The 24,199-nt window shown below is 54.5% G+C and overlaps 1 protein-coding gene across 8 annotated transcripts in view; it reads right to left on the reverse strand.

Annotated features, from left to right (window-relative positions):
- LOC122730640 (RNA-binding protein 4) overlaps positions 1 to 23,627 on the reverse strand; it is a 49,778-nt gene extending 26,151 nt beyond the window's left edge. Inside the window, exons 1-4 of one of the 8 annotated variants that reach the window (XM_043969833.1) lie at positions 7,016 to 7,180; positions 6,338 to 6,760; positions 2,618 to 3,308; positions 472 to 896 (exon numbers count right to left, since the gene is read on the reverse strand). In XM_043969833.1, coding sequence (XP_043825768.1) covers positions 2,626 to 3,308; positions 6,338 to 6,749 — 1,095 coding nt within the window. In that variant the 5' untranslated portion in view covers positions 6,750 to 6,760; positions 7,016 to 7,180 and the 3' untranslated portion in view covers positions 472 to 896; positions 2,618 to 2,625. Of the gene's footprint in view, positions 1 to 471; positions 897 to 2,617; positions 3,309 to 4,638; positions 4,841 to 6,337; positions 6,761 to 7,015; positions 7,204 to 12,859; positions 13,693 to 14,513; positions 15,997 to 20,911; positions 21,364 to 21,884 lie in introns of those variants that run through there. The other 7 variants (XM_043969834.1, XM_043969836.1, XM_043969835.1 and 4 more) reach the window with 7 other exon arrangements.
- Between the last annotated feature and the right edge of the window lie 572 nt (positions 23,628 to 24,199).

Raw genomic sequence — 24,199 nt, forward strand, 5'->3', positions numbered from 1 at the left:
GAGAGAGGGCTTAGGGTTGTCTGCTTTGGCACAGCTGAGTTAGCCGCCCCTTTGGCCACCCGTAGCAAGTTCAAGGATGTTCCTGATGCCATTCTTTGCCTGAAGCCAAACAAACTCTGATGATGAGGCAGTCAGATGAAATACCCAAGCAATGCATCTATCCCAAGGCCTAGGATGGCCTCACACCCCAACAGAGGAGGACCAGCCTCCAGGGCAGGAACAGAGTCAGCATTTACTAAATCTGTGAATGTTTCCTTTCCAAGACTGTAAGTATCCAAAGGGAAGAGCCAGGCCACTTAATCAGCAGGTGGGCCACACTGCCAAGCCTGCGGCTAAGAGATGCACAGATCTGAGGAAGAAGCCCTTTCTCCCCTTCTCTGCCTTAGCCTCCCCTCCAGGCTCCCCAAAGCCTCTAGGGACAGATAAAAGCCCCAAGAGCTCACCCCAGATAACGACTCTCTCAAACACACCCTAAATCGAAAAACATTTATTTCACTGGAAAAAAAAGTGACCAACTCTACAAGTCTACCCATCGTAAGCCACTAGGGGCCAAACGGAGAATGAGGAGCCAGAGCCCCCTGCAACTGTGGTGACCCCCAAGTCCACACCCAGTGAGGGCAGGAGACGAGCAGGGAAACAGCACAAGCCCTGCCACAGTTTCTGGACATAGCCAAGGTGACTGGGAGAACAGAACACGAGTGGCAAGGTAGTGAAGGACAAAGGGGGAGACGGGGTGGGCAGAGGAGAGTCTCGACTTAGCAAGGTTAAATTAAGGTCCGTGGTTCCTGAGGGACCCAACGCACAAAGCCGTGAGAACATCCCGAAGATGGGGGACCACGAAGGGTGAATTCTCATGCACAACCGCAGCCCGGGGCTTCAGCCCCCACACATCCCACCTGAAAGAAAGCACAATACATGGGCTTACAGTAAAGAGAAGCTCAAAGTAGCCACAAAAATCCATCTCCTCCCTTCCCTCTTGGGATGCCTTCAAAACCTTCTCGACCCACTCTGAACACACTGTGCAGGCGGCTTCACCCTCCCCCAAGATAAAGTCCTGAAAACCGGAAAGCAACAGGAAGCTCGGAAAGTCCCATACCTCGTTCTCCGGCCCTTTCCTGAAGGGCCGGCGAAACAGAACCGGGGCTGGCGGTTCTTTGGTCCTTGTGGTCTTTTCCTGTCTCGGTCTTCCTGATCTCAAGGAGAGACCCTGTCTCTGATAAGGGAGTGGGAAGACACTGACAACCAACTGCTTCGGATGCTACCGAAAGAGGGGAGCCTTATCACAAGAGACCCACGTGTCCAACAGGACACCAACCCAGAGAGAAAAGGAGCAGCCGTCAGGTCTCTAGGGAATAATTCAAGAACAGGATTTGAGCCTTAGGAACCGAGGACAAACACCAAGACTTTGCCAGGGAAGAGCCTCACCCATTAAGGGGGAGCGGGATGTGGAGGAAGGAGCTCCGGGCCTTGGATTTTACTCCTCTATGTGACTGTTTCTGAGACTCTCCCCCTTTCCCGACCATGGCCTGAAAAATAGGCTAAAGCTTCTTCACCCTACCTACCCTCAGGGCACCTAGGGGAAAAGAGCTCTAGGAAGTCCAGTGAGGCAACCCCAAGGGCACCGACAAGGGCCCTTGGCTAAGACGGGGGTCTCAGCTGCGGAGAAACAGGAGAGAGCCAGAGGGCTGTAGGGAGCAAAGCTAGGAGCCCTGGGAGGGTCTTTGGGGGCCAGACCTCAGTCAGAAGCTACAACTTCTCCAATTACCCAAAACTAAACCTTAAAGAGCCACCCAAACCAAGCCCTACAAGACTATGTAGAGGACAAGAAAATGGCCAAAGTGTGCAAAGAGTAACAAGACAAAGACAGAACTGAACAGAGGAAGACAGGACGAGACCCTCTGTATGCAGGGCATCTCGAGTCTGCGTGCGGTTTCAACTCGCCAGGCTTAAACTTGCCCCCAAGCCTCTGGGAACACTCAGCACAGGACCCCGAGATCTTACACTTGGGGGAATGGTGTTCTTCGAGCAGAGGCTGAGCTCGCCTAGCTGCCCACATCTGCTCAGCGCCATGCTGTTTGGACTGACGTGTTTCCAAGTGGATGGGACCCCCACTGCACTCTGCTGACCCGAGGAAAACCCTGCCAGGAGCTTTCAGGGAGGCCACTAGTTGGAGATCACCATCAGTGGGTTACCTAAGATGGTCTCACTTCAAGTCAGTGTCCGACTGCAGCAATGGCCTCCCCCAGGACAAAGCAAAGACAGATTCTTGTCCCCTCCCGCCCCCCCCAAGAGCAAGAAGAGGAAGTGGACAGAGGGGTGGCCAAGTCAGCACCAGAAGCCCCTGGAGAGCCAGGAGGCACAAGGCACTGCTTTACTCATTTTCTGGCCCAAAAGGGACTAAGATTAACTCCTGCTGTGCAGAGGGCAGCAGGGCCTGGGAAACCTGTCACCAGGGCCAGGGACTTGAGACAGCACCAAAGAATATGCAACAGATGACTAGAAATTCATCCCTGCCACCCACCACCCCCGGGAGCTCCTGGCAGTGCCACACGGCAGCCTGGACCCTGGTGCTGCTGGAGGTAAGGACACCCCAATGGGGTAACCGCACGGCTCTCACCTCAAGCTTCAAAAGGCCGAGTACCGCGCCCGGTCCGCGTACTGGTCCCGCTCGTACCGCGCCACGTCATACAGTGAATTCCGAGCGGCTGCTGAGGCCTGGGACAGCTCATTCTCATGCCCGTAACCGTAGCCCTCTCCAACAGTAGGGACCATGGGGGGGCGGCGCAGGGGGCTCCGGTCCCGTCCATAATAGGAAGTGGAGGCTGCAGTGACGGCGGCTGCGGCAGCTGCAGCCGCAGCTGCAGTGGCAGCGGCAGCTCCTGAGGTTGGCAACAGGTGTCTATCATAGGGGTCGACAGAGGTGGAGGTAAGGTGACCGGTCATGGCTGGGTTCTGGACTTGTGGAAGCTGGGACAAGGTCTGCTCTGCATAATTATATGCAGAGGCCGCCGCCGCCGCTGCCACGGCCTCATATGACCGGACTCGACAACGCTTGTAGTAGGCATCAAGCGCTCCATATGCATTGCTGTAATACACGGACTCCCCATAGCTCATGGCGTAGGGTGCGCGAATAGCTCCATACTGCTCATTATATTGCTCGGTCAAGTCTGTCATGCGGCCTGTCCGATCCACCGGACACTCTTTGGACCAGTGGCCCTCTTTCCCGCACCGATAGCAGCCACTCTGGTCTCCCATCCCGGGTGCAGTCCGAAGTCGGCTGGTAGACAACTGCACGTGCATTCGTTTGCCTTGAAGAAACAGACGCAAGAAGGGTTGCTGTAACTTAGGCCCAGTCCCAGCCCCTAGCCCAGACTCCTCCGCCACAGCAAGAACTACTGGAAGCCATCTGTGAAGCAAGCCAAGCTCAGCATCCGAAAGACATGTAAGCGTCTATGGCGCCGCACAAGTAACTCACTGGAGAGGCCTGGTCTCTCTCCAGCATCAGGGTTTCTGGCTAAGAAGGCTCTGCACTAGACTGGTCTACCAGCCATCATGAAGGAAAGGAAAACCAACCTTGCCCTAAGAAAGAATCGTCACGTCCTTGGTGAGTGACGCCCCCCCCTCCATTCCCCAAAACAGCAACATCCAGCACAAGCCTCGAGGCAAAGCTCTTTGGAGGGTGGGTCCCTAAGGTTTGTCACCCCACGAGGCTGTGCGGGCCTGACCCCCAAGAACTGCCTTTTTGAGGCTCCTCTACCTCCCACGGCCGACCTAGGCCTAACAAAACGTCGGTTAGTGAGAGGCAGCCGCAGGATAAAGCAGCATGGGTCTTCCAGAAGATCTGGTTTCCAGCCCCACCTGTGATGCTTAGCAGCTGTGAGCCATAGCCAATCAAGCCCACTGACAACATGCCCACCTCAGACGTGCCAACCTTCAAATGCCACAGAAAAGGCAGTGACAGTCAGAGATGGTTTCTATGTGAGACACCCAGGAGCCCAGAGAGCTTTTCCACCCCAGACCCTGGGACTATGGGACAGACTAGCCTTGGTGAAAGGCTCTAGCTGAAGTCTTCCCTTTCCCCAAGTTTTTGGCCATCACTTCAACGGATTCTAAGAAGTCTGCTGGGCTCAAGGGGCAGGCCACTGGATTTTAGCAACCACCAGCTTGGAGCTATGCCAAAGGCACAAAGAGAACTAGGCCATTCAAGAGACCAGGATTTCCTATAGGAAGAACTATCAAGCAAGAGAGAAGGGGGATGGGTGGGGAAAGCGACAAGACCTGGAGAACAAGTCAGGGTAAAGTGTCCATCATCAGACAATCACCTCAAGGGAGACCTGTCAATAATGACCTTTGTTTGCTTCTTTGAAACTGAGGGACCCAAGGGGCAGCTAGGTGGCTCAGTGGATAGAGCAGCCCTGGATGCAGGAGGACCTGAGTTCAAATCTGGACTCAGACACTTGACACTTTACTAGCTGTGCGACCCTGGGCAAGTCACTTAACCCTCATTGCCCAGCAAGGAAAAAAGGAAAAGAATGTTACAACTTGGAAATGGACAAGGAAAATGCTTCTGTAAGGCAATGCAGATCAGGGTCTAATCAAAAAGCAGCAAGAAATGCAGAACTTGTTTTTTACCACCACAGGAAGAAAGCAGGTGTTCCAGAGCAGGAAAGAACCAGACCCAGCTTCTCTGGAAGTGCAGATCCTCCCTGAGATGGGTTCTACTACACAAAAGTCCAAAGGGATCCAAGGTCAGCAAGCCTTTCTATTCACCAGCAAGCACCACACCAACGCACGTGATCCTCAAACACTCAGCTTCGGGGAGTGTTCCTAAAGCAGGTTCCTAAGGGGACATTCAACGAGAAACTAGCCCAGAGACTCCATGGCTGTGGTGGCAGAGACAAAGGACTTTATCTGACAAAATGAATATGAATCCCTGAGGTAAAGAGCAGATCAGGGTGTATGCCTGGGGAGAAGAGACAGGCAGCAACAGACTGAAGAACTCGCTGTGTTGGGGGCTCCCAAGTGTCTTTGGAATCTTGGCCGAGGGCCACTTTGGGCACAAACAGCACAAAAGCCAGAGGGAGCAGAAAGAGCAGCCACCCCAAAGTCAGACCTTTTCCAGACACAGAAGAGTTGGGCACATTTTAAAAAACGAAATATCCTGAACCCTAAGTTTAGCAGGGGCTCGAGGGCCAAGGAAAACTAGCCTCTAATTTTAGAAGGCAAACCTGACTAGAAAAGAACTGAAACAGGCAAACAATAGAGGAGAGGAGGTATGGCCTGGGGGGTGGGGGGGAGGAGATAATTCTGAAATGCTGAGAAACTTGGGGAATGGGAATGCACCCCCTAAAAAACACTTGGAAAGCATTTTCAGCAAGCACAGGAACCTGCACCAGGACCCTTCTAGGGAAGGGACTGGAGAAACACAGGAGTATGCAAGTGAATACAGAGCATAAGGAACTGGGTATAAAGCAAGGAGCCTCGGGCAGGGGCGTCCCAAGAGGTTCCCCTTGATGTTCCCCTTCTCTCATTCTCTACAGGAGAAACAAGCAGACTCCCACCCACAGCGCTGGAAGAGCAGTATAAAAACCGGGTCCTCAAAATGTCAACCCGTAGACAGACTTCTCATTAAGAGTTGTTGACTTGCCAATTAAAAAGGGAAAATCGAGCTCAACCAGAGTCTCGTTCCTAGCTCTCTTTTCTAACAATGCAAAGCAATGCCCTTGGCACGGGCACACATCATCCTTGGGGAATGGTGATCAGGAATTGGGTGCAGGAGAGGCTTGGTTCAAGAAAAACAAGCAGCCACAGTAGTGGCTGCGATCCCAGAACAAAGGGGAGCAACTCCCAGGGAACCAGGTTTACGCTCCCCCAAGACACCTAAAAGCTCTGGAAACACTCCCAGTCATTGCCTCTTCTTTTGCTGCTTCGGGCTGAGGCTGCACCCGAGTAACTGGGACAGTTCCGAGAGCCTGTTCGAGCCCCACCGTGATCAGCCCTGGGCTCTGCCCCCTAAGCCTCACTCGCTTTCCGCAGATCTCAGGATACAGACCCGGGGCCTGTGTTCAGGTGAGAAGTGACTGGTGCAAACCAGGCTGTACAAAGTCACCTGTTTATCATCCCCCGTAACCGCTAAGGGAGGTTGGCCCGAACGAGAGAGAGAAGCCAGCGGGGCGGCAGGGGGGTATTCAGACAAGCGGCACTCAACCCACAGAGCGCAGCCAGCTCCCAGAGCACAGGAGCTGGGGGGGGAGAACACCCCGCCCGAGCCCCCTCCCCCCCGCCCGCCCCGCCCCCTCCCGCCCGAGCCCCCGCCCCCCGCCCGCCCCGGGCTCACCTTGGAACTCGGTGTTGTCGAGGCCCCGGATGGCCTCCACGGCGTCCTCGGCCCGCTCCATGTGCACGAAGGCGTAGTCCTTGACGATGTCACACTCGATCACGGGCCCGTACTCCTCGAACTTGGCGCGCAGCTCCAGGTTGGTGCACGTGGGGCTGATGTTGCCCACGTGCAGCTTGGTGGAGGCCTTGCTCTTGTTCTTGCTGGCCTCCACGTTGATGTTGACGCCGTGCAGCTTGTAGTGGTGCAGGTTGCGGATGGCGTCCTCGGCCGCCGTCTTGTCCTCGATGTGCACGAAGCCGTAGTTCTTGATGATGTCGCACTCGAGCACCTTCCCGTACTGCTCGAAGAGGGAGCGGATCTCCTGCTCCGTCGCCTCGCGGGGCAGGTTCCCGATGAACAGCTTCACCATCTCGACGGGGCCTGCAAGACACCAGGCTGGCACCGCGTCCCGGGCCGGGCGGACAAAGGCCGGGGACCCACGGGAAGGGGGGGGAGGGGGAGACAGGGAGGCGGGGCCGGGGGCCGGGGACCGGGGACCCTCCCGGGACAGGGGCAGGGCCGGGGTGGGGGTGGGGGGCGGAGGCGCCGCGGCTTCGGGGCCGCGCGCCACGCCACACCGCGCCCGCTCGGGGCAGGGGCTCGGGCCGGGACCCGGAGACGGCGCTCGCGGCTCACCCGCACGGGACGCGGCGCAGCCTCCTCCTCGCGCCTCTGACAAAACGCTAAAATGGCGACGGCCGCAGCGGAGACTCCAGGAGAAGACGGGGGTCTCAGCCTGCCGCCCGATTGGTCACGCCGCCGAGCGGGAGGCCGGCATTCCAGGCGGGCCCTCCTCTTGGTTGGTTACGAAACACGTCCGTCACCTAGAGGGCGTGGAAGAGCAGACGTAAATGATCATTGGGGGTTCGCTAAGAACCAATGAGAATACACTATGCGCGGCCGAGACAAGCTGATTGGCCAGGCAGAAGAGGGGGCGTGGCTAACCGGAAAACGCAAAGGCGAGTGGGAGGGAGAGCGGGGCCTGCGCCGGGGGTCCCTTCCTGGCCTCCCTTACTCCCTCCCCCCTGCAGCTCTGTTCCCTCGTTTTCTCCCCTAAACATCTCGGGGGCCCTGCTGCCCACTGAGCCCGGGACCCCAACGTGGAGACGGCCGGTCAGAGTTCGAACACGTGGGCGGCTCGTAGTGGTTACTCTCCAGCCTCTGTTTATCCGCTTCATACCCGGAGGGCAGGGTTGCGCCCACGGCTCACCCCTCCCCCTCTCCCACCCCGCGAGGAGGAACCAAGGCTCCAGGGGGTGTGTGTGGGTCTGACGAGGAGACGCCCCCTCCCCGGCTCAGTGCATGCGCCTCTGGGCATAGCTGGGAGTTCGGGGAGAGAGGAGCCGCCCCCAAAGAATCAGAGGGGAGGGGGAGGAGGAAAGGAGACCCCTCCCAAGAAAACGTGCAGGCGCCAAGTTTTCTGGTTTCACTTTTATTTTTCTCAGCCAGGCTAGAGTGGAGCTCTACAACATAAACACAGCGAACCCCGCCTCCCCGCCCCTCCACCCCCACGCTGGCCCTGCGGGCACGCTCCCGTTAAAACCCGGGTCATTTTCCGGAGAGCTCCCCGGGGCGACAGCCCAGACCGGCATCGTCCTTCGGTTCATCCACCTTCTGTCCGGGCTCAGTCTCAGCCTAGACGCGCAGGAAGAAGCTTCACAAAAGAACTCTCGAAGACGACACTTAAAGCAGAACGTCCAGACAGAAGAGCTTAGAGCACAAGAGCAGCCAACATCTCACAAAGAAAAGCAGAGGGGGACAGGAAGGAGTTTTGGACAAAAGAGGGTGACCGCTCAGAGACCCGAGGGAGAACGTCTAGCCAGTCCAAGGGGAGGACAAGTCACAGCCCCAGGCCCCGGGAATGCCCCAATCCTGAGGCAGCCGGGTGGCTCAGTGGGAAGGGAGAGCCCTGAGCTCCAACGGGGCCTCAGGCCCTTGATGGTGATGGTCCAGAGCAAGTCGCTTCCCCTGTCTCAGTTTCCTCAGCTGTGAAATGAGGATACTAGGAAAACTAAATAAGACGTGTACATAGTAGGCACTTAATAAATGCGGCCCAGACAACGAGCAAAGACAGGGTGGAGCTGGTGCAGAAAATGGGCAGGATTTGAGAACTGACAGCAGCCCCTTGGGTCAAGATGGGGTTAACAGCACCCCAACAGGCCCAGGCACACACACCCACACTCATACCCCTCTTATGTTTCCTTTCCAAACCAAGTGCTGTAAAAGCACTTTCAACTCACACCAACATTTCTTAAACACCTGCTGTGTGCAGAGCAGGGAAGGCGTTTGACTCCCCACAGGGAGGCTGGGGACCAGTGAGTGTGAAGAGAAAACTGGCTCTGGCCACCACTACCAGGCCATCACAGGCTCCATCTCGCCGGGATGGAATCAGCCACAGAATGTCTGAGCTGGGATGGGGAAAGAAAAGACCTTAGAACATGGAATGTCTTAGTTGGAAGGAAATTTGGTAGTACTGGAACTGCAAGACATCATTTGATTGGACCTGAATACACACATGGTGCCCAATCCCAAGGTCCAGGGAAAGTGACTGAGCCAAGGTGACCTAGTCCAAGGCTCTGTCTGCCTTTAGATAAGGCTGTTCTGGAAATGGTGGGGGTGGAGTGCCCCTGGCTTGTTACTGGATTAAGAGACTGAGATTTGGGATTCCGTGTTGAAGAATGACAGGTCAAATGTTTCCAAGGCCCACAACCTAAATCAAACTGCCTGCCCCTTACCAGGCAAACAGCCACCCAAGTGCTAAAGCTGAGGTCCCTTCCAAATCACTGCAACCCCTGGGGACACATCCGTGACCAAAAACAAAAGGTTGCCCAACTTCAGGTCCCAATTGTCTACACCTGCAGAACAGCCACCAGCCCAAAGCACGATCCCTTGTGCCTGGCTTTGCTGCTGCAGCTGCAGGACCTGGAGGGAGGGTCCAGCTGACCCTTACACAAGAGGACACTTCCTGTCCTTGGGCTCCCCCCACCCCCATCTGTAATACGAGGTTGGACTATCCCCAGAATTCCTGTGTATCCTCTGGGGCTAGTGAAGCCTCGGACCCTTTTCTCAAAATGTTGTGAAAAGCATAAAATGTACAGGACCTGGAATCAAGTCATCCAAACAGAGGACAAGTTCCAAGAGCCCAGGCTAAGAAGCCTGGTCCAGGTGACCAGTTCTGAATTCTCCCAAGAGCCCTTTTTAACCCGACTACTCTTCAACAAGCCCACACTGCCCGGCCAGGAAAACCTCACTCCAGAAGCAGGGCCGTTCTTTCCCATAGTAATGGTAGGACGAAGCTGCAGGGCGAGTGCTACCCCTAGGGAGGAGCCTCCAAGCAAACCCAAAACCCATTCGGGGAAGTAAATCAAGAAGCTGGCTGAGTTTAGGCCCCTGAGAAGCTGTCATCTGGGTGGTTAATGGATAAATCATTATTTATCGGGCCCAGGGGGGCCAAAAGGAAAACCATCATCTAGAACAGACATAAGCCATTTCCTAGACAGCCAGGGAGTTTTGTTGTTTTTGGGGGGGGGAGCAGGGGGGTGACAGGGTATGTGAAAAGATGACTATACCAAGTTTCCACTTCTGTCCCATGAGCCATAAAAGCATCCCATCCAGGCGGGAGCTGAATTTGGAGCCCAGAGTTGTCTGCTGGAGCCCCCTCCCCCTCCCCCTTTTAAACTTGTGTGACTTTAGGCAAATGACTTCCCCTCTCTGACCTAAGTTCTGCAGCACTTGGTAGGCTGCCCACTGACTCAAGTCCCTTCCCCTAACATCCCAACCTAAGAAATCTCTTCTTCCCTCAAGTTGGTGGGAGGTTTTCCTGTCAGCTCCTCCAAGCTGATGCTTCAGCCCCATGTAAGTCTCAACTGTGGAATTCAGATCCAAGAATATCAGCACAAAGAGGACCTGAGACATCCTGGCCAGGTAATTTCAGAGTAGCTGTGAATTCGGATGGGGGGAAGTATCTTTATTGTGGAAATAATTGGGTTTCTTTTGTGATCCCATTTTCTTTTAAGCATTAAAAAATGACATCACTATGAAGGATCCACAGTCTTCACCAGACTGACTGTCCAAGGAGTTAAGCACAAAAACCGTTAGGAACTCCTGACCTAGAAAGGGACCCAGGGAATGGTTATACCCATTTTCTCCACACAAGAGTCACCAGGAATTGGCTGGGCACTATCTCCAGTCTTGTCATCCAAGAGCTCACACTTTTACAGGGCAGTTCACTATGCTGTGTAGAGCCCAGGGTCTCCCCTTTGGGAGGGGAAGCCGGTGTGCCCTGGGAACAAAGTTCCTCCCATTCTCCTACCCAGAGACTCCCCTCTTTCCAACTAAGATGGCAGCTCTAACTTCAGGGGAAGGAATGTGCCTTGGGTACTTCCCAGCTCCCTCCCAGCACAGCTGAGTCCTTTACACACAGGAGACTCTTCCAACAGGTTGGTCGAACTGGACAGACCTACGACAGAGCTTGGCCCACCAAGGCTTGCCAGAAAGACTGCATCGAAGCAGAGCCAGGGAGGAAAGAATCTGCTTGGGCCCAACTCAGGGTCTCAGCCATTCACTTAAGTGCCTCTGCACAGTGACAGAAAAGTGTTGTGGGGACACCAAAAGCCCTACTACTTCATCTGTGGGTTCCAAAATCTCCACTTTTAAACCTACATCTCTAAATCCAAAGTCTACAGGGCCAAGATGGGGGGGGGGGGTTGGTACATTTGGTACATGTCACCTGAAAAGATGCTCGTAAAAAAAGCACACACTGTCAAGTCCCATTGCCTGAGCCAGAAAAGCCAAATGGTCCAAGGAAGCATGGACCAGAACCTAGGCTGCAGTAGGTTTTCCCTTTCCCCAAACCTGGTCATCGCTGCAAGGAGGCACCAAGGGTGGCATGGAGGACTTAGCAAGGAGCACAAGTAGTGGACACAGGGGAGGGTCCCAGTGCCCTGGCCGTATAGAGGCAGCCAAGTCTAAAGCCTGTAGGGAGCCTGAGGGCTTCAGCCTGCCTACTGGAGCAACCACCTTCATCTGCTTCTACCCCAAATGTAAGGGACCAATACAGTGGGCAACTCCCCATCTCCCAACAGCCTACCATACAGCTATCTGTCATCACCCCCCAAACTGCCACTTCCCTCCACCCTCCTCCAAGGAGAAAGCACCCTCAAAGTCAGAAAGACAAAAGAGGAACAGGAGAGGAAACAGCGACTGGGCCTTGGCACCAAGTGAAGATCACCCAACTACCCTGCCTCTTTCCTGGGAGGGAAAGGGAGAGGGACAGAGGCAGGGGTGGGAAGAGAGCTGGCAGCAGACCTGCTTGTGGCTTGTCCCCATTATCCAAGGAGGAACCCGGAACGCCGAGGGTCCAGGGAGCCTGAGCCAGCTTAGGATACTCGTCCAGGCTCCAGGTGCTTCCAGGTAAATGCTTGCCCTGGGCTGCAATAAGGACAGTCAATTAAGATGCCCCACCAGGGGAGAAAAGAGAGAAGACAGGAAATCAAGAGGAACAAGAGAAAGAAATGCTGTTACATAATCCTAGATCCAAGCCCGCCATTATTGAAGCATTAACAAATAAAACCCAGGCCCCCGCAGCGCCACTGAGAGCTTGTGCTCTACCCATGAAGGCTTACAAATAACCTCAGTGGGTGATGAGCTCTCTTGCCCACCCCACTTCCCAGATCCCTTCAAAAGAATAAAGGAAAAACAGTAGAAGCAAGGAGGAAGAGAATTCAAGCCCAGAATCTCCCGGAGTTCATTCTAGCCTGGGCATTCTTGGGCCGCCGATGCTGCCCTGAGAGCTCAATAGAAGAGCTGCCCTCTGACTTGGGGGGGGACCCCAGCGCTGACTGCTCCCCCATCAATGGGCTACAAGTGATACACATCACAGCAAGAAGGCTTTCTAAAAGGCCCCTTCCTACCCTCCCAGGGGGAATGGAAATCTGGCTCAAGAAATGCAGGAACCAACTTCTCCTGGCCAGACTCCAACTTCAAAATTAAGTCGTCAGGCCTCTTCCTGTCCGTGATCACAACGCCTCCTTTTCTCCATTCCTTGTAGCTTCCCACTTACCTAAACTACACCACAAGGCTACTCCAGAGCCCCAGTAAAACTGGGAAGCAAGCACAGGTGACAGCGGTGGCAGGATGGAGCAGAGAATCTCCACTGAGGCTCTCGACAAGCAGGGTGCCCAGGCCAGCGGCCCCCTATGCCATCCCTTCTCCTTCCCAACCACCCCAAAGCACAGGTGCCATTAAGCCGAGCTGCCACAAGCCAGGCATGCCAAGGAGGTCACCTCCTAGCGACCTTTCTGTGGGAATGGGTGACTGACCACTGCTCCCTCTGCGCCACAGCCTCATGATGCCGGCCCCCCAGCCCTGGATTTCTGGGATCAAAGTCCAGGTTGCCTTCACTTTAGCTGCCACATCTTTCTGGATGTCACCACTGGCTCCTCGGTGACACTGAGTTCAATCAAGACAATGACAACCAGGTTTCCAAACTGCAAATTGCCCCAAGTTTTATTCATAGTCCATACAAAAGGGGAAAAGAAAAAAAAAATGAGGTTTCTAACACTCCCTACTTGGGGAAGATGGGGAATGAGGGGCAGGGGGTGCTGCTCAAAAATCAGCTCTGCTCGCAGTCACCAGGAACCCCACCTCCGAAGCGGTGTGCGGGCAGGGATGGGGTCAAGGAAGCACAGGGAATAAAGGGACTGACCTGTCCCCAGCCTCCCTCATCTCTCAAAAGAAAAAGGCGCCGCTGACCACAGCCGTGGGCTGCTTCCTGTCCAGACGACCTCAAACGCCGCGCACAAAAATCCAAGGGAGTTCAGGAAAAAGATAAACGTAAAGAGAAACTCCTGTTCAGTAAAGGTGGGAGGCCAGGGGTAGGGATGGGAAGTGGGAGGGGGAGCCGACCGTCTGGAGCCAAAGGCAAGACTTACTGCTGAGGCGGAGGAACAAAAGAAAGGTTACTGCCGCAACACTACCAAGATTCGGCAACCTGGGGCAGAACCACACTGGAGAAAGGGGACTCAAAACTCGCTCTTAACGAACGGGCTCCCCATCCTACCCCCGCCTCCTCCTCGATCTGCTCCCACCCACCCGAAGGACAGCCCTACAGGCGGCGCTGGTAGCCAGAGTGCATCTGCGCTGCCCGCAGGTACTCGCTATAGGAGCCCGAATAGCGAGCGTAATCGGAATGGGCATCGGGCAGGCGACGGTAATCCAGCGAGGACTTTGTCGGCGAGCGGCGGAACGAAAGCTGCGAGTCTGATAAACGGCGGTAATCAGAGAGCTCGGCTAAGCGCCGGTTGGAACCATACCTGGTCGAGAGAAGAAGACAGTTGGTGAATGAGACAGTTGTTGGGGAAGGAGCTCCAGCTGGGTAGGGGGAGATGCCAATGGAGTCGAGGGACTGACCATGAACAGACATGAGCTAGAGTGGCCAGGCAAGTCTCCAACAAAGGGGTCTTATGTGAGTGCTTTCTACCCCGCTAGGGATGCTGATCCAGGGCAAGCAAATCAAATCTGGGATAAGCTCGGGGGGGATGGGGGTTGGGAGCCCAGCCCTTCACTGCCACCTTCCCTCAGGGTCCAGGCCCAAGATGCTATCTGGCCACCATTCATGACTACATCACAAAAACACCTGAGGGACCCACAGTGAGAGGTCCAGGGTGGAGAGCCGAGCTTGGGTGCTTCAGAACGGCGAATGCCAGCAAGATTCCCAACTGCCCCCGAGCAGACGCAGTGTTGACTACCAGGGTACTAGTTCCGATCTGTGTGCCCTCAACTGCCCCATCTCCAAACCCATAGCTATCACAGCAAGGTCAGCCACGTCACCCGTGAGGGAACATTTCCCAATGGTGGGAAAGATCAGACACCCATTCACCAGCAAGGTAGCCAGCGACACATGGGTCAGCCCAGACTGGCGCCTCCTCTCACAGCCTTAAGCGGCTGGCTCTAAAACAAGCCAGATACCATTGCTGTCTAAGCTCTCAAGAGGCTGCAAAAAGCCCTAGCACTTGGAGCACAAGGGTGAGCGGAGGGCAAGGAAGGCTTACTGGCTCTAGCTTCCCTCCCATCCTCAACTTAGCCCCGAGCCCAAGGCCCCAGCCAGGGGCCAGAGCCTGGGGGCATACAGTACCTTTTCGACATGATGGCTGCGGCCTTTTTGTAGGGATCGTCGTAGCTGTCTCGGGGTGGGGAGAGACGGGTACGCTCATAGGGCGGCGGGGTGCTGGTAGCGGCGTTGGCAACAGCCCCTTGGGACAGGGACAAGTAGGCTGCGGATGGCTGGCCCGCACCCTCATAGGTGGCACCTGGCTGGCCCCGGTAGGAAGCAGCAGCTGGCTGGGGAGGCTGCTGTTGGGCAGCATAGGAAGAACCCAACGGGGCTGACGACTGAGTGCGATAAGGAGCAGCCAGGGCCGCTGCAGTCGGCTGAGCGCCATAGGCAGCTGCCGCCCCATAGGAGCCAGTGGCCGCAGCTGACTGAGCGCCGTAGGAACCAGAGAGGCCCATGGTGGCTTGAGCGCCATATGCATTCAGCTGTGCTGTGACAACTGGCTGGGCGCCGTAGGAGCCTGCGAGGGGGCCCGCTGCCTGGGCTGCATAGGCAGCTGGCTGGGCTGCATAGGCTGCAGCAGTAGCTGGTTGAGCCACGTAGGCAGCAGGCTGGGCAGAATAGGAAGCAGCTGGCTGGGCTGCGTATGGGCCTGACTGGGCACTGTAGGAGGCTGCCGTGGGCTGAGCATTGTAGGAGGCTGCAGGAGGCTGGGTGTTATAGGAGGCCGCCTGGGCCCCATAGGCCAGGGAGGATGCTGCAGGCTGGGCCCCGTAGGAAGCTGCCTGAGCCCCGTAGGAGGTCAGGGAGGAAGCTGCCGACTGGGCATTGTAAGAGGAGGCAGCCGCTCGGACCCCATAGGAAGCTGGCTGATTCCCATATGAAGCAAGGGAGGATGCCTGTGCCCCGTAGGAAGTGAGAGAAGAGGCTGCAGCTGACTGGGCCCCATAGGAGGTAAGGGCCGAGGCCGAGGGCTGGGCACCTCCATAGGGGCCAAGTGAAGAAGCTCCCCCAGGCTGAGAGCCAGGGCTAGCCAGCTGGGCCCGGTATGGGGCTCCAAGGGACATCGAAGGCTGTGCCCGGTAGGAGGCTGCCTGGGCTGTCATGGGCTGGGTCCGATAGGTGACACCCAAGGAAGCAGAGGGTTGGGCTCTATAGGCCGCCCCCAGGGAAACTGAAGGCTGGGCTCGGTAAGTAGCTGGCTGAGCTGTCAGTGGGGTGACGTAGGATGCCCTGGGAGGCGAGCGGCGCAGGGGGCTGCGGTCACGGCCATAGAAAGGAGGGGAAGGCTGCCGGGGCCGCCCATCGAAGCCAGTGGTGCTGTTGCCGAAGGCCTGCTGGTAATCAAAGGTGGCAGAGAAGCTACCAGTCCCGGGGAATGCAGTGTCGCCAGCCCCTGGCTTCTTGGCCTTTTCCCCAGGGGCCGCCAGGCCCGCTGGCCCCTTCTTCTGACCTTTGATGGAAAGCTCCACGTTGATGCGCTTGCCCTTCACCTCCTTGCCGTTGAGCTGCTCGATGGCGGCTTTGGCGTCCGCTTCCTTTTCCATGTGAACAAACGCATAGTCTGATAAAGCAGCAGACAGAGGGGTTAGCGGTTAGATGGAGCAGGCCCTTTACTTGAGGGTAAGCCCCAAACTGGGGACACACACGCGCACACGCATGCACACACTCCCAATGGCAGGTCCTGGCCGCTGCCAGTTACCTCCATCCATCTCCAAAGCTTCCCTCCTGGACTTGGTGCCCAGGCCATAAGGATGCCAATGGCTCCAGGGCAGTGAAAGAAATTCCATTAAAAGGACTTTCTGGCAAAACTGTGAATAAAAAAAGCTTCCTAAACTGCCAGACAAGAAGAGAGATGGGATCTTTAAATAAACCAAGCCCAACAAGCTTAAGCCTCAAACCTCTTTCCAGCTTATAGCTGCCATTCACCTGGCTTTATCCCCAGGCACCAGTTTCTAAACCCTGGGAACCACTAGTTTTGTCCTGGGGTAGGGGGATAGGCACTCAGCCTAATTACAGCTAGGACTCCGGATCAAAGCAAGGTTTACTGGACAGGGGTAGCCAGCAATCAGCAATTTCAGGAACGACCCCACCATGACTAACAATTTCTCACATGTGTAAGGTACTTTACAAAACAATTCTATCACCTGACCCACAACAGCCAATAAGAAAGACCCAGACTCAACGATTGACAGGCAGACCTAGAGTGAAACCCAAGGCTTCTGGCTCCAACCCCAGGGTTTTTCTGCTCTCACTTCATGAGGTCTCAGAAACCTCAAAGCAAGCATGAGCCAGACCAAAACCTCTTGCTTGCTCCCACATGCTGAGATATGGGGAAGGGAGGGTCATAGGAAGCAAACCAAAGAAGATGGGGTAAGTGCAGGCAATCAAGCCCAAGCAGCCCTCTATGCCAGACTCAGCCCTGGGGCCACAGTGCTTGGCTATTTCCTGTTCCCAACACCTAGAATAAACCTGTCTCCACATTAAGCCTCCAAAACCCTGGCCCAGCTGTGAAATAGCAAGTTGCAATCACTAGGGCTGGAATCTTGTCTGTCTATCCTCAAGCCACTTACTGCTCTTTCCCCCAAAATCCTCCCTCATTTGAGGTATTTGGGGGGGGGGGCATGCAACCTGTCATCTTAGGCAGAGATGACATCAGACCTCCCCCCACCCCCTGGCCAACAATTATAGAGATTGGAGGAAGAGGGTATGGAGATGGTAGAGAGCTAGAGGAAAAGGAGCCAAAGAAAGGAGCCTGCTCAAAATCCCTACTCAGCAACAGAAACCAACTGCCCACTTCTCACAAGGAAGTTGATCATCATGTGGAGTTACCTGATGGAATGGAGGCTCAGGGCTGTAAGACAATAGCATTTTTCTGCTCCAAATAACAAACTTCTAGCTATGACAAGGAACCTCCCTCCCAAGTGGTTCTCCAGCATCCTCTTTTGTTCTTTGGGGGCAAACACATGACCACCGGAATTCGAATGCAACTCATGGGGAACTGCCTAAGTTGGAAGCAAAATGGAGTAACCAAAATGGCCCCGGGGATGGCAGGATAAGTGGATTTCAAGGGTACCACATGTGACCTGTCTCCCCAACTGTCCCACTTTGCAAAATGTTATGCCCTACACCTTACAGGTTCTCATGTTTACTCAGGAGAATTCCCTCCAGATACCAATTCTCAGTTGTTCCGAGAAAGCAAACAAGATGCAGGGCCCTTTGTGCTTGTAGTCTTAGAACCCAACAGAGATAAGAATAAAGTCAAGGGAAACAAGCCCCTGCCTTCAAATCCCACAGCAAGACCTAGTCATCCTTTATCATTTCCCTCTCCCTGGGCAGGAAAAGACCCCACACAGGGGGAGAGGAAGGAGGCAGACTCTCAAACCTGGCCTAAGAGAAGGAAAGAGCAGCAGTCCTGGGAATGGGTGAGCAAAGTGCCCTAGAGGAGAGCGAGTCAGCTGCTTGAGGTAGGGGCAAATAAAACTGGAACAAGAATCACCTGAGTATCTTTCTAAATCAGTTCTGACATGGGAGGAATTGGGAAAAAGCAACCAGTGAACACTAGGAAGAGATGAAAAAGAGGTAAGCCTAGGTCCCCTAATTACAATCCACTTTTTAAAATTACTTTTTAAGAGCCAGGTTGCAAAGTATCTTGAAACCTACATGAAATACCACATGTTGGAGGGCAGCTAGGTGGTGCAGTGGATAGAGCACCAGCCCTGGATTCAAGAGAACCTGAGTTCAAATCCGGCCTCCAACACTTAACACTTACTAGCTGTGTGACCCTGGGCAAGTCACTTAACCCCACTTGCCTCACCAAAAATAAAAGAAAGAAAGAAATACCACATGTTAAAAATCAACTGGACAAAAAAAAAACCTTCATAGGATTACAACCAAATCCCATCCACATATGAGGGGGTTCTGCGAAGTAGATAAAAAGCATATGTCCAGATGCTTCAGGGAGCCAGAGGCCTGAGGCCAGCAGAAGAGAGCAGAGCCTAGTTCCAGCACAATAAGGAAAAACACCCGAAGATTCAAGGATTATGAAGGGCCGAATTTATCTGGTGGGATATGGAGAACTTTCAAGAAGACTCTTTGCTTATGAAAAATAAACAACCAGACTTCCCAACATCCCTTGCACAACTCCCTCTGCTAGTATAGTACAATGATTATCATTCTTCAGTGGACCCTAAGTATAACAGCATCTCCTCAGAGCTCCTCCTAGGCTTCTCAAAAGCTGATGATTAGTCTTGAAGATAGGAGCCAATCCAAATTCCCCACTTCTCTAGGCAGCCAACAGGAAGGACCAAGGTACAGAGTGCCTCAATACTGCTGCTGGAGGGAGCAGCTAGGTGGATTCAGGAGGACTGGAGTTGAAATCCAGTCTCAGACACTTGACACTTACTAGCTGTGTGACCCTGGGCAAGTCACTTAACTCTCATTCCCTGCCCCACCCACCCAAAACCCTGCTGCTGGAGCACAGTCACTGATGACCACTAAGCAACTTCCTCTTTCTTCCTGCACCTGGGCTACAGGCTGCACTAAAGAAGGCCCAACCTCCACCTACTGACCCCAAACAGTAGGCCTTTGGTTTTTAAGTGGTAAAGACTAGAATCAGTGTAGTAGGAAATAATGAAAACAGGTTCTTCTTTCTCAGCTATCCCTCCTCCCTGCCCACACTTCCATTCTCAGCTTCCATGGAAGCCATGCACTTGGTTCCTCCTGCCTCCAGTATTTAACAGGTTCCTCTCGATCTTCTCGATTAAATCAAACAATTTATCAGTGAGGAGAGTCCCTACTACAAAGAAATACTTCCAAAATACCTGACAGGGCAACAAACATTTCTGTTCTTAAGTGCCCAGACATTCTCCAGGTGCTTCCCCAAAGGAAATCCCTGACACCTCCCATCCTCAGTATTCAATCTAAACAAGCAGTGGTGAATGATGCAATTATTTTCCCTTGCCACTTGGCTCCTGAGAAGGCACTGAGCAAAGAAGGTTCCTTGATACCATGAATTCCACGGCAATTCTAATCTCACAGAACCAAGTTTTTCAATTCTCCATTCAGTACCCACCCGGCAGAAGGACCAGTTTTTGCTATCGATTAAACCAATTAAATACAAATACTAGACAAGGTCAGATTCCCCCACTTCCCTCCTTGAAGTCCTTTCCATTCTTTCCTCAAAACAAAAGCAAACTGCAAACACCATAGCCTGCCCCAGAACACCTGGCAGAAGAGCCTGGATCCGGATATTCCTGGACTTCCATAACCTGAGTTGAGGAAAATAGAATGCAATATTAATGCAAAATGAGAAGGCTATTTCCTAATGAGAGTGGATGGCCAACTTAAATCTATACTCTTCCCACCCCTTGCTGGAAGAAGTAGCGACACCAAGGAGGAGCCTTCCTGGACCAAATCAGCAGATCCAGAAAACACATACAGGGTTTCTCTCCCTAACACTCCTCTCACTGAATCTGAACAGCCCCCGAACAGGGGCATAAAAGACTCTCAAAGTACAACCCACCACCCTCTTCTGAGATCCAAAGAATTTGTTGTGGCTTCTGCAAATGATCGGGACAAACTAACCTGGTCCCATCTCCAAAGGATGTGGTTACCAGAGTGTTCTGCCTCTTTTTCCAATTTCTGCCAAAGACGGCAGAACTCTGGACAAACTGTCCAGTCTAAAACAAAGTATCAACTGGGACTGCCTGAACGACATGCATATCTGCTGTATAGGAGAGAAACTGAGGAGTGAGCCACCCCAAGCGGATGACTGGAAAAGAAAACCATTCCAGTTAATCGGGGAGGCCTGAGGCTGCCTCCTTTAATCGAAAGATGACTAGCTCAGGGAGAAGGACAACAAAGGACCCAGGCATTCAACCGTGACTTACAGCACGCATTCCTAAAGACTTGGACAAAACTCCTCGGGAGACGGAGGCCCACTCGTGTATCCACTCACTCGGATCTAAGGCGAGGTGAGGAATTTGCAAGGGGACCCTCCTCTCCCCGCACGTCCGTGACTGCAAAGTAGGGCTCCGGGGGAGGCCCTCGGAGGAAAAGCCCCATTCACATGACCGGCTCCTCAGGGACTTCAGGGCCCCGTTACCTTCCGCTCCGGCGCATTCGTCTGCATCGAACCGACGGGTGGGCGGGCCGAGAGCCCTGACCTTTCACCCCTCGCCTCTGACCGACGTCCGAAAGGGTCGGGGGACAAGGGGGCTGACCCCCGCGCCTCCGGATCCGGCGTGTCCCCGTCACTTCCCAACACTTTCCGACCGTTCGGCGACCTCCCCACCCCGCCCCCGGAAGAGGGGGAGGGGAAGGCGCGCCCCCCGCCGCGCACACGCGCTTCCCCCCATACCCCCCGCACGGGTCACTGGTTTAAAGCGTTCTCGCCGCCGACGCCGACGGGCGCGGCCCCGACACGCGCCCCCGCGGGTCCTGGCCCCGATTCCCCCCCGGGCGCGCCCCCGCGTTACCTTTGACCACGTCACACTCGATGACGGGCCCGTGGTGCTCGAAGAGGCTGCGCAGCTCCTGGCTCGTGCACGCGGCCGACACGTTCCCCACGAAAATTTTCCAAGTGTTGAGAGGCCGTGGACGCGACATCTCCACCACGAGGGCGCGCCCCGGGCGGAGCTCGTGGCCGTGCAAGGCCTCGATGGCGCGCAGCGCGCCCGCGGCCTCGCGCACGTGCACGAAAGCGAACTGCTTCATGACGGCGCAGCTCATGACGGTGCCGAAGCGTGAAAAGAGGGCCGCGAGCTCCTCCGGAGTAGTGTCCGCCCCATCCACGTTCCCCACAAAGATCTTCATGGCGCCGCCGTCCCCGGCCAAGAGCCCGGTCCCCCGCCTTTCCCTGAGCGACGAGCGAGACGTCCACCCTGACGGCCGTCCTCCTCTGGAATGGAGGGCGGACGAGAACCCCGCCGCGCAGGCGCATCGCGCCGGCCAATCGCAGCCGGCGCTCCGCATCACCGCCGGCCAATAGGAGTAACGGAAAGGGCCGCGCGCGGGGGCAACCAATCCCTACGTCCGGGGAGCCCGCTCGCTGGGCAAGGGAGTTCAGAAAGGGAGGGGCGGTGGCGGCGCGCGCGCGACCAACGGCCGCCTGCCCCACTTTCCCCTCCCCTCCTCCTCTCTCTTCCCCTTCCTTCCCCTCCCTTCCCCCGCCTCGGGGGAATCCGGCCGAGAACTTAGCTGGGGGGCGGGGGGAGTGAGCGAGGACGACGACCCCCAGCCGGAGGGCCCCGCCCCGCCGGCCCCGGGGCGCGGCCGGGCTCCGGTCGGCCGAGGGGTGGGGCTCTGAGCCCAAGGTTTGCGGGGAGCCGCGGGGCGGGGCCGGGCAGAGCCACCGCCCCGACTCAGCTCCTCCCCCCCTCTCCGAGCTCCTTCGTAGCTCTCCGGTGCCTCCGGGAGCTGGCCCCGAGCCCGCCCGGCCCCGGTACGTACCTTCCTGGCTTGGCCTCCCATGCTTCCTCGGTTCCCTGGCCCTCGACGTTCCAGTGCCGCCGTCCGCCAACGGCACCGGCATTCCATCCCAGCTCGGAGCCTGGAACACGGCGCCCCCTGCCCGGGCCAGCCATTGGGAGCATTCGAACCTATGGCCTCTGCCTCCAAACCACGTGGTCAGCCCTCTGGGGGCTGGGGCCTCTGTGGACACGCGTTGCCGGATTCTGGTAGTGGAACGTGGAGGCTGGAGGCAGGCTCGGTGACCTCGTCTCCACCCTCCCCTGGCTGCTCTGTAATCTTGTCAATCAGCCAATCCACACATCCCAACCACCTACTATGTGCTAAGTGTTGGGCATACAAAAAGATGCAAAAGATGGTCCCTGCTCTAGTGGGGAGGACCGAATGCAAACCTAGGCGGACAAATGGGAAATAGTTACTAGAGAGAAGACCCTGGAATTCAGAGGGGTCAGGGAAGGCTTCCTGTAAGAGGTGGGATTTTAGTTGGAACTGAAAAAAGCCAAGGAAGCCAATAGCTGGAGATAAGGAGTAAGAGCATTCCAGGAATGGGGACACAGCTGGAAAAAATACTGAGATGGAGAAATAGTCATTGCTCATGGTCAAGCCAAGCCAACACTAGTAGTGAGTATCCCTGACTTGTCATCGGTCTTCCCATAAATACTCCATAGAGCAACTGACACAAGGCCTTTGTTTTCTATGTTCTCAGGTGTGATTTCAATGGTGCTGTTAGTGTAGAGAACTCACCGTTGAAATCCCCCCTCCCCCATACAGATTAGCAACTGGAATTAGTTTTTGAAAGTTGGCTGGAACAGTTAGAATTTAAGTGCCTTGCCCAAAATCACAGAGCTATTTGAATGCAGGATGTTGTCTTCAAGTATAGCAGTCTCTCCCATACTTCACAGTTTCTCTGCCTTGCATACAGTAAGCACTTAATAGATTGTTGAATTGAACTGAATCCATCAATATACTGGAGGCATTCCTTCTTTGGGATTAAGCATTCTATGGATATTAATATAGGCCTTGGGATCATTGGGAACACCCCTTAGTTTTCCAAGTGTTTCTCCTCTATTCTTGGTTCCATTCATCTGTCCAAGACATAAAAACTAATGAGCCAGCTGCCTTCATCCCACTTGGTTGTTCCCTTGTGGATTATGAGGTGAGTTTCCTGGATTTTATCAGTGGAGGCTCTGCAGCCTCCTGAGGCAAGACATAGAACTGTCCTACATCTGGAGGGAGGACCCCTTCTATTTGGATTCTGTGAGGGACTTTGTCCAGGACAGAGACAGAAACCTTTAGCTCTTAGCACAGTGCCTGGCTAGTAGTAGGTACTTAATAAATGTTGACTGACTGAATCACTGACCTTGAATGAGCAGAAGCATCACATTTCTTGGCCTTCTTTGATATTGATCTTCTGAGGTTGCATCTGTCAAGGAATCTCACATGATGCCAAATGTGCATGGGAGATATTGACTCAGAGGAAGGTCATAACAACCAATAATCACAACAGGTTCTTGCCTTCTCTCAGTCAGTCATAGAGCTAAAGCTGTGCTCTGCCAGAGAAAATCAACAGCACAAACTTGGCTGTTCTCTTCTCATAATTTTATCATTATGTAAAGATTTTTGTGAAGTTGAGAAAGCAGGCACATGGGCATCCTGCAGCTGGGGGTACCACAGAGCACTGGGCCTGCAGTCAGATGTCCTGAGTTCAAATTTGTCCTCAGACACTATGTGACCTTGGAAAAGTCACTTATATTCTGTCAGGCTCAGTTTCCTCAACTGTAAAATAGGAATAATGATAGCACCCATCTCCCAGGATTGCTGTAAGGATCAAATGAGATAATTGTAAAATGTGCTTTGCACAATGTCTGCCACATAGTAGGTGCTTTAAAAATGCTTGTTCCTGGCTAATATGGAAATAAGTTTCCCATGACCACACATATCCTATTGCTTACCTTTTCAAGGGAAGGGGGAGAGGCAAGAGGGAGAGACAGAATTTGGAACTCAAAATTTTTAAAAATGAATGTTAAGGGGCAGCTAGGTGGTGCAGTGGATAAAGCACCGGCCCTGGATTCAGGAGTACCTGAGTTCAAATTTGGCCTCAGACACTTAACACTAGCTGTGTGACCCTGGGGCAAGTCACTTAGCCCCAGTTGCCTCACTAAAATAAATAAATAAATGTTAAGGGGGCAGGTAGGTGGCACAGTGGATAAAGCACTGGCCCTGGATTCAGGAGGACCTGAGTTCAAATCTGGCCTCAGACACTTGATACTTTACTAGCTGTGTGACCCTGGGCAAGT

The sequence above is a fragment of the Dromiciops gliroides genome, chromosome 6 (genome assembly GCF_019393635.1).
Source record: "Dromiciops gliroides isolate mDroGli1 chromosome 6, mDroGli1.pri, whole genome shotgun sequence".
In the NCBI taxonomy this organism is placed as follows: Eukaryota; Metazoa; Chordata; class Mammalia; order Microbiotheria; family Microbiotheriidae; genus Dromiciops; species Dromiciops gliroides.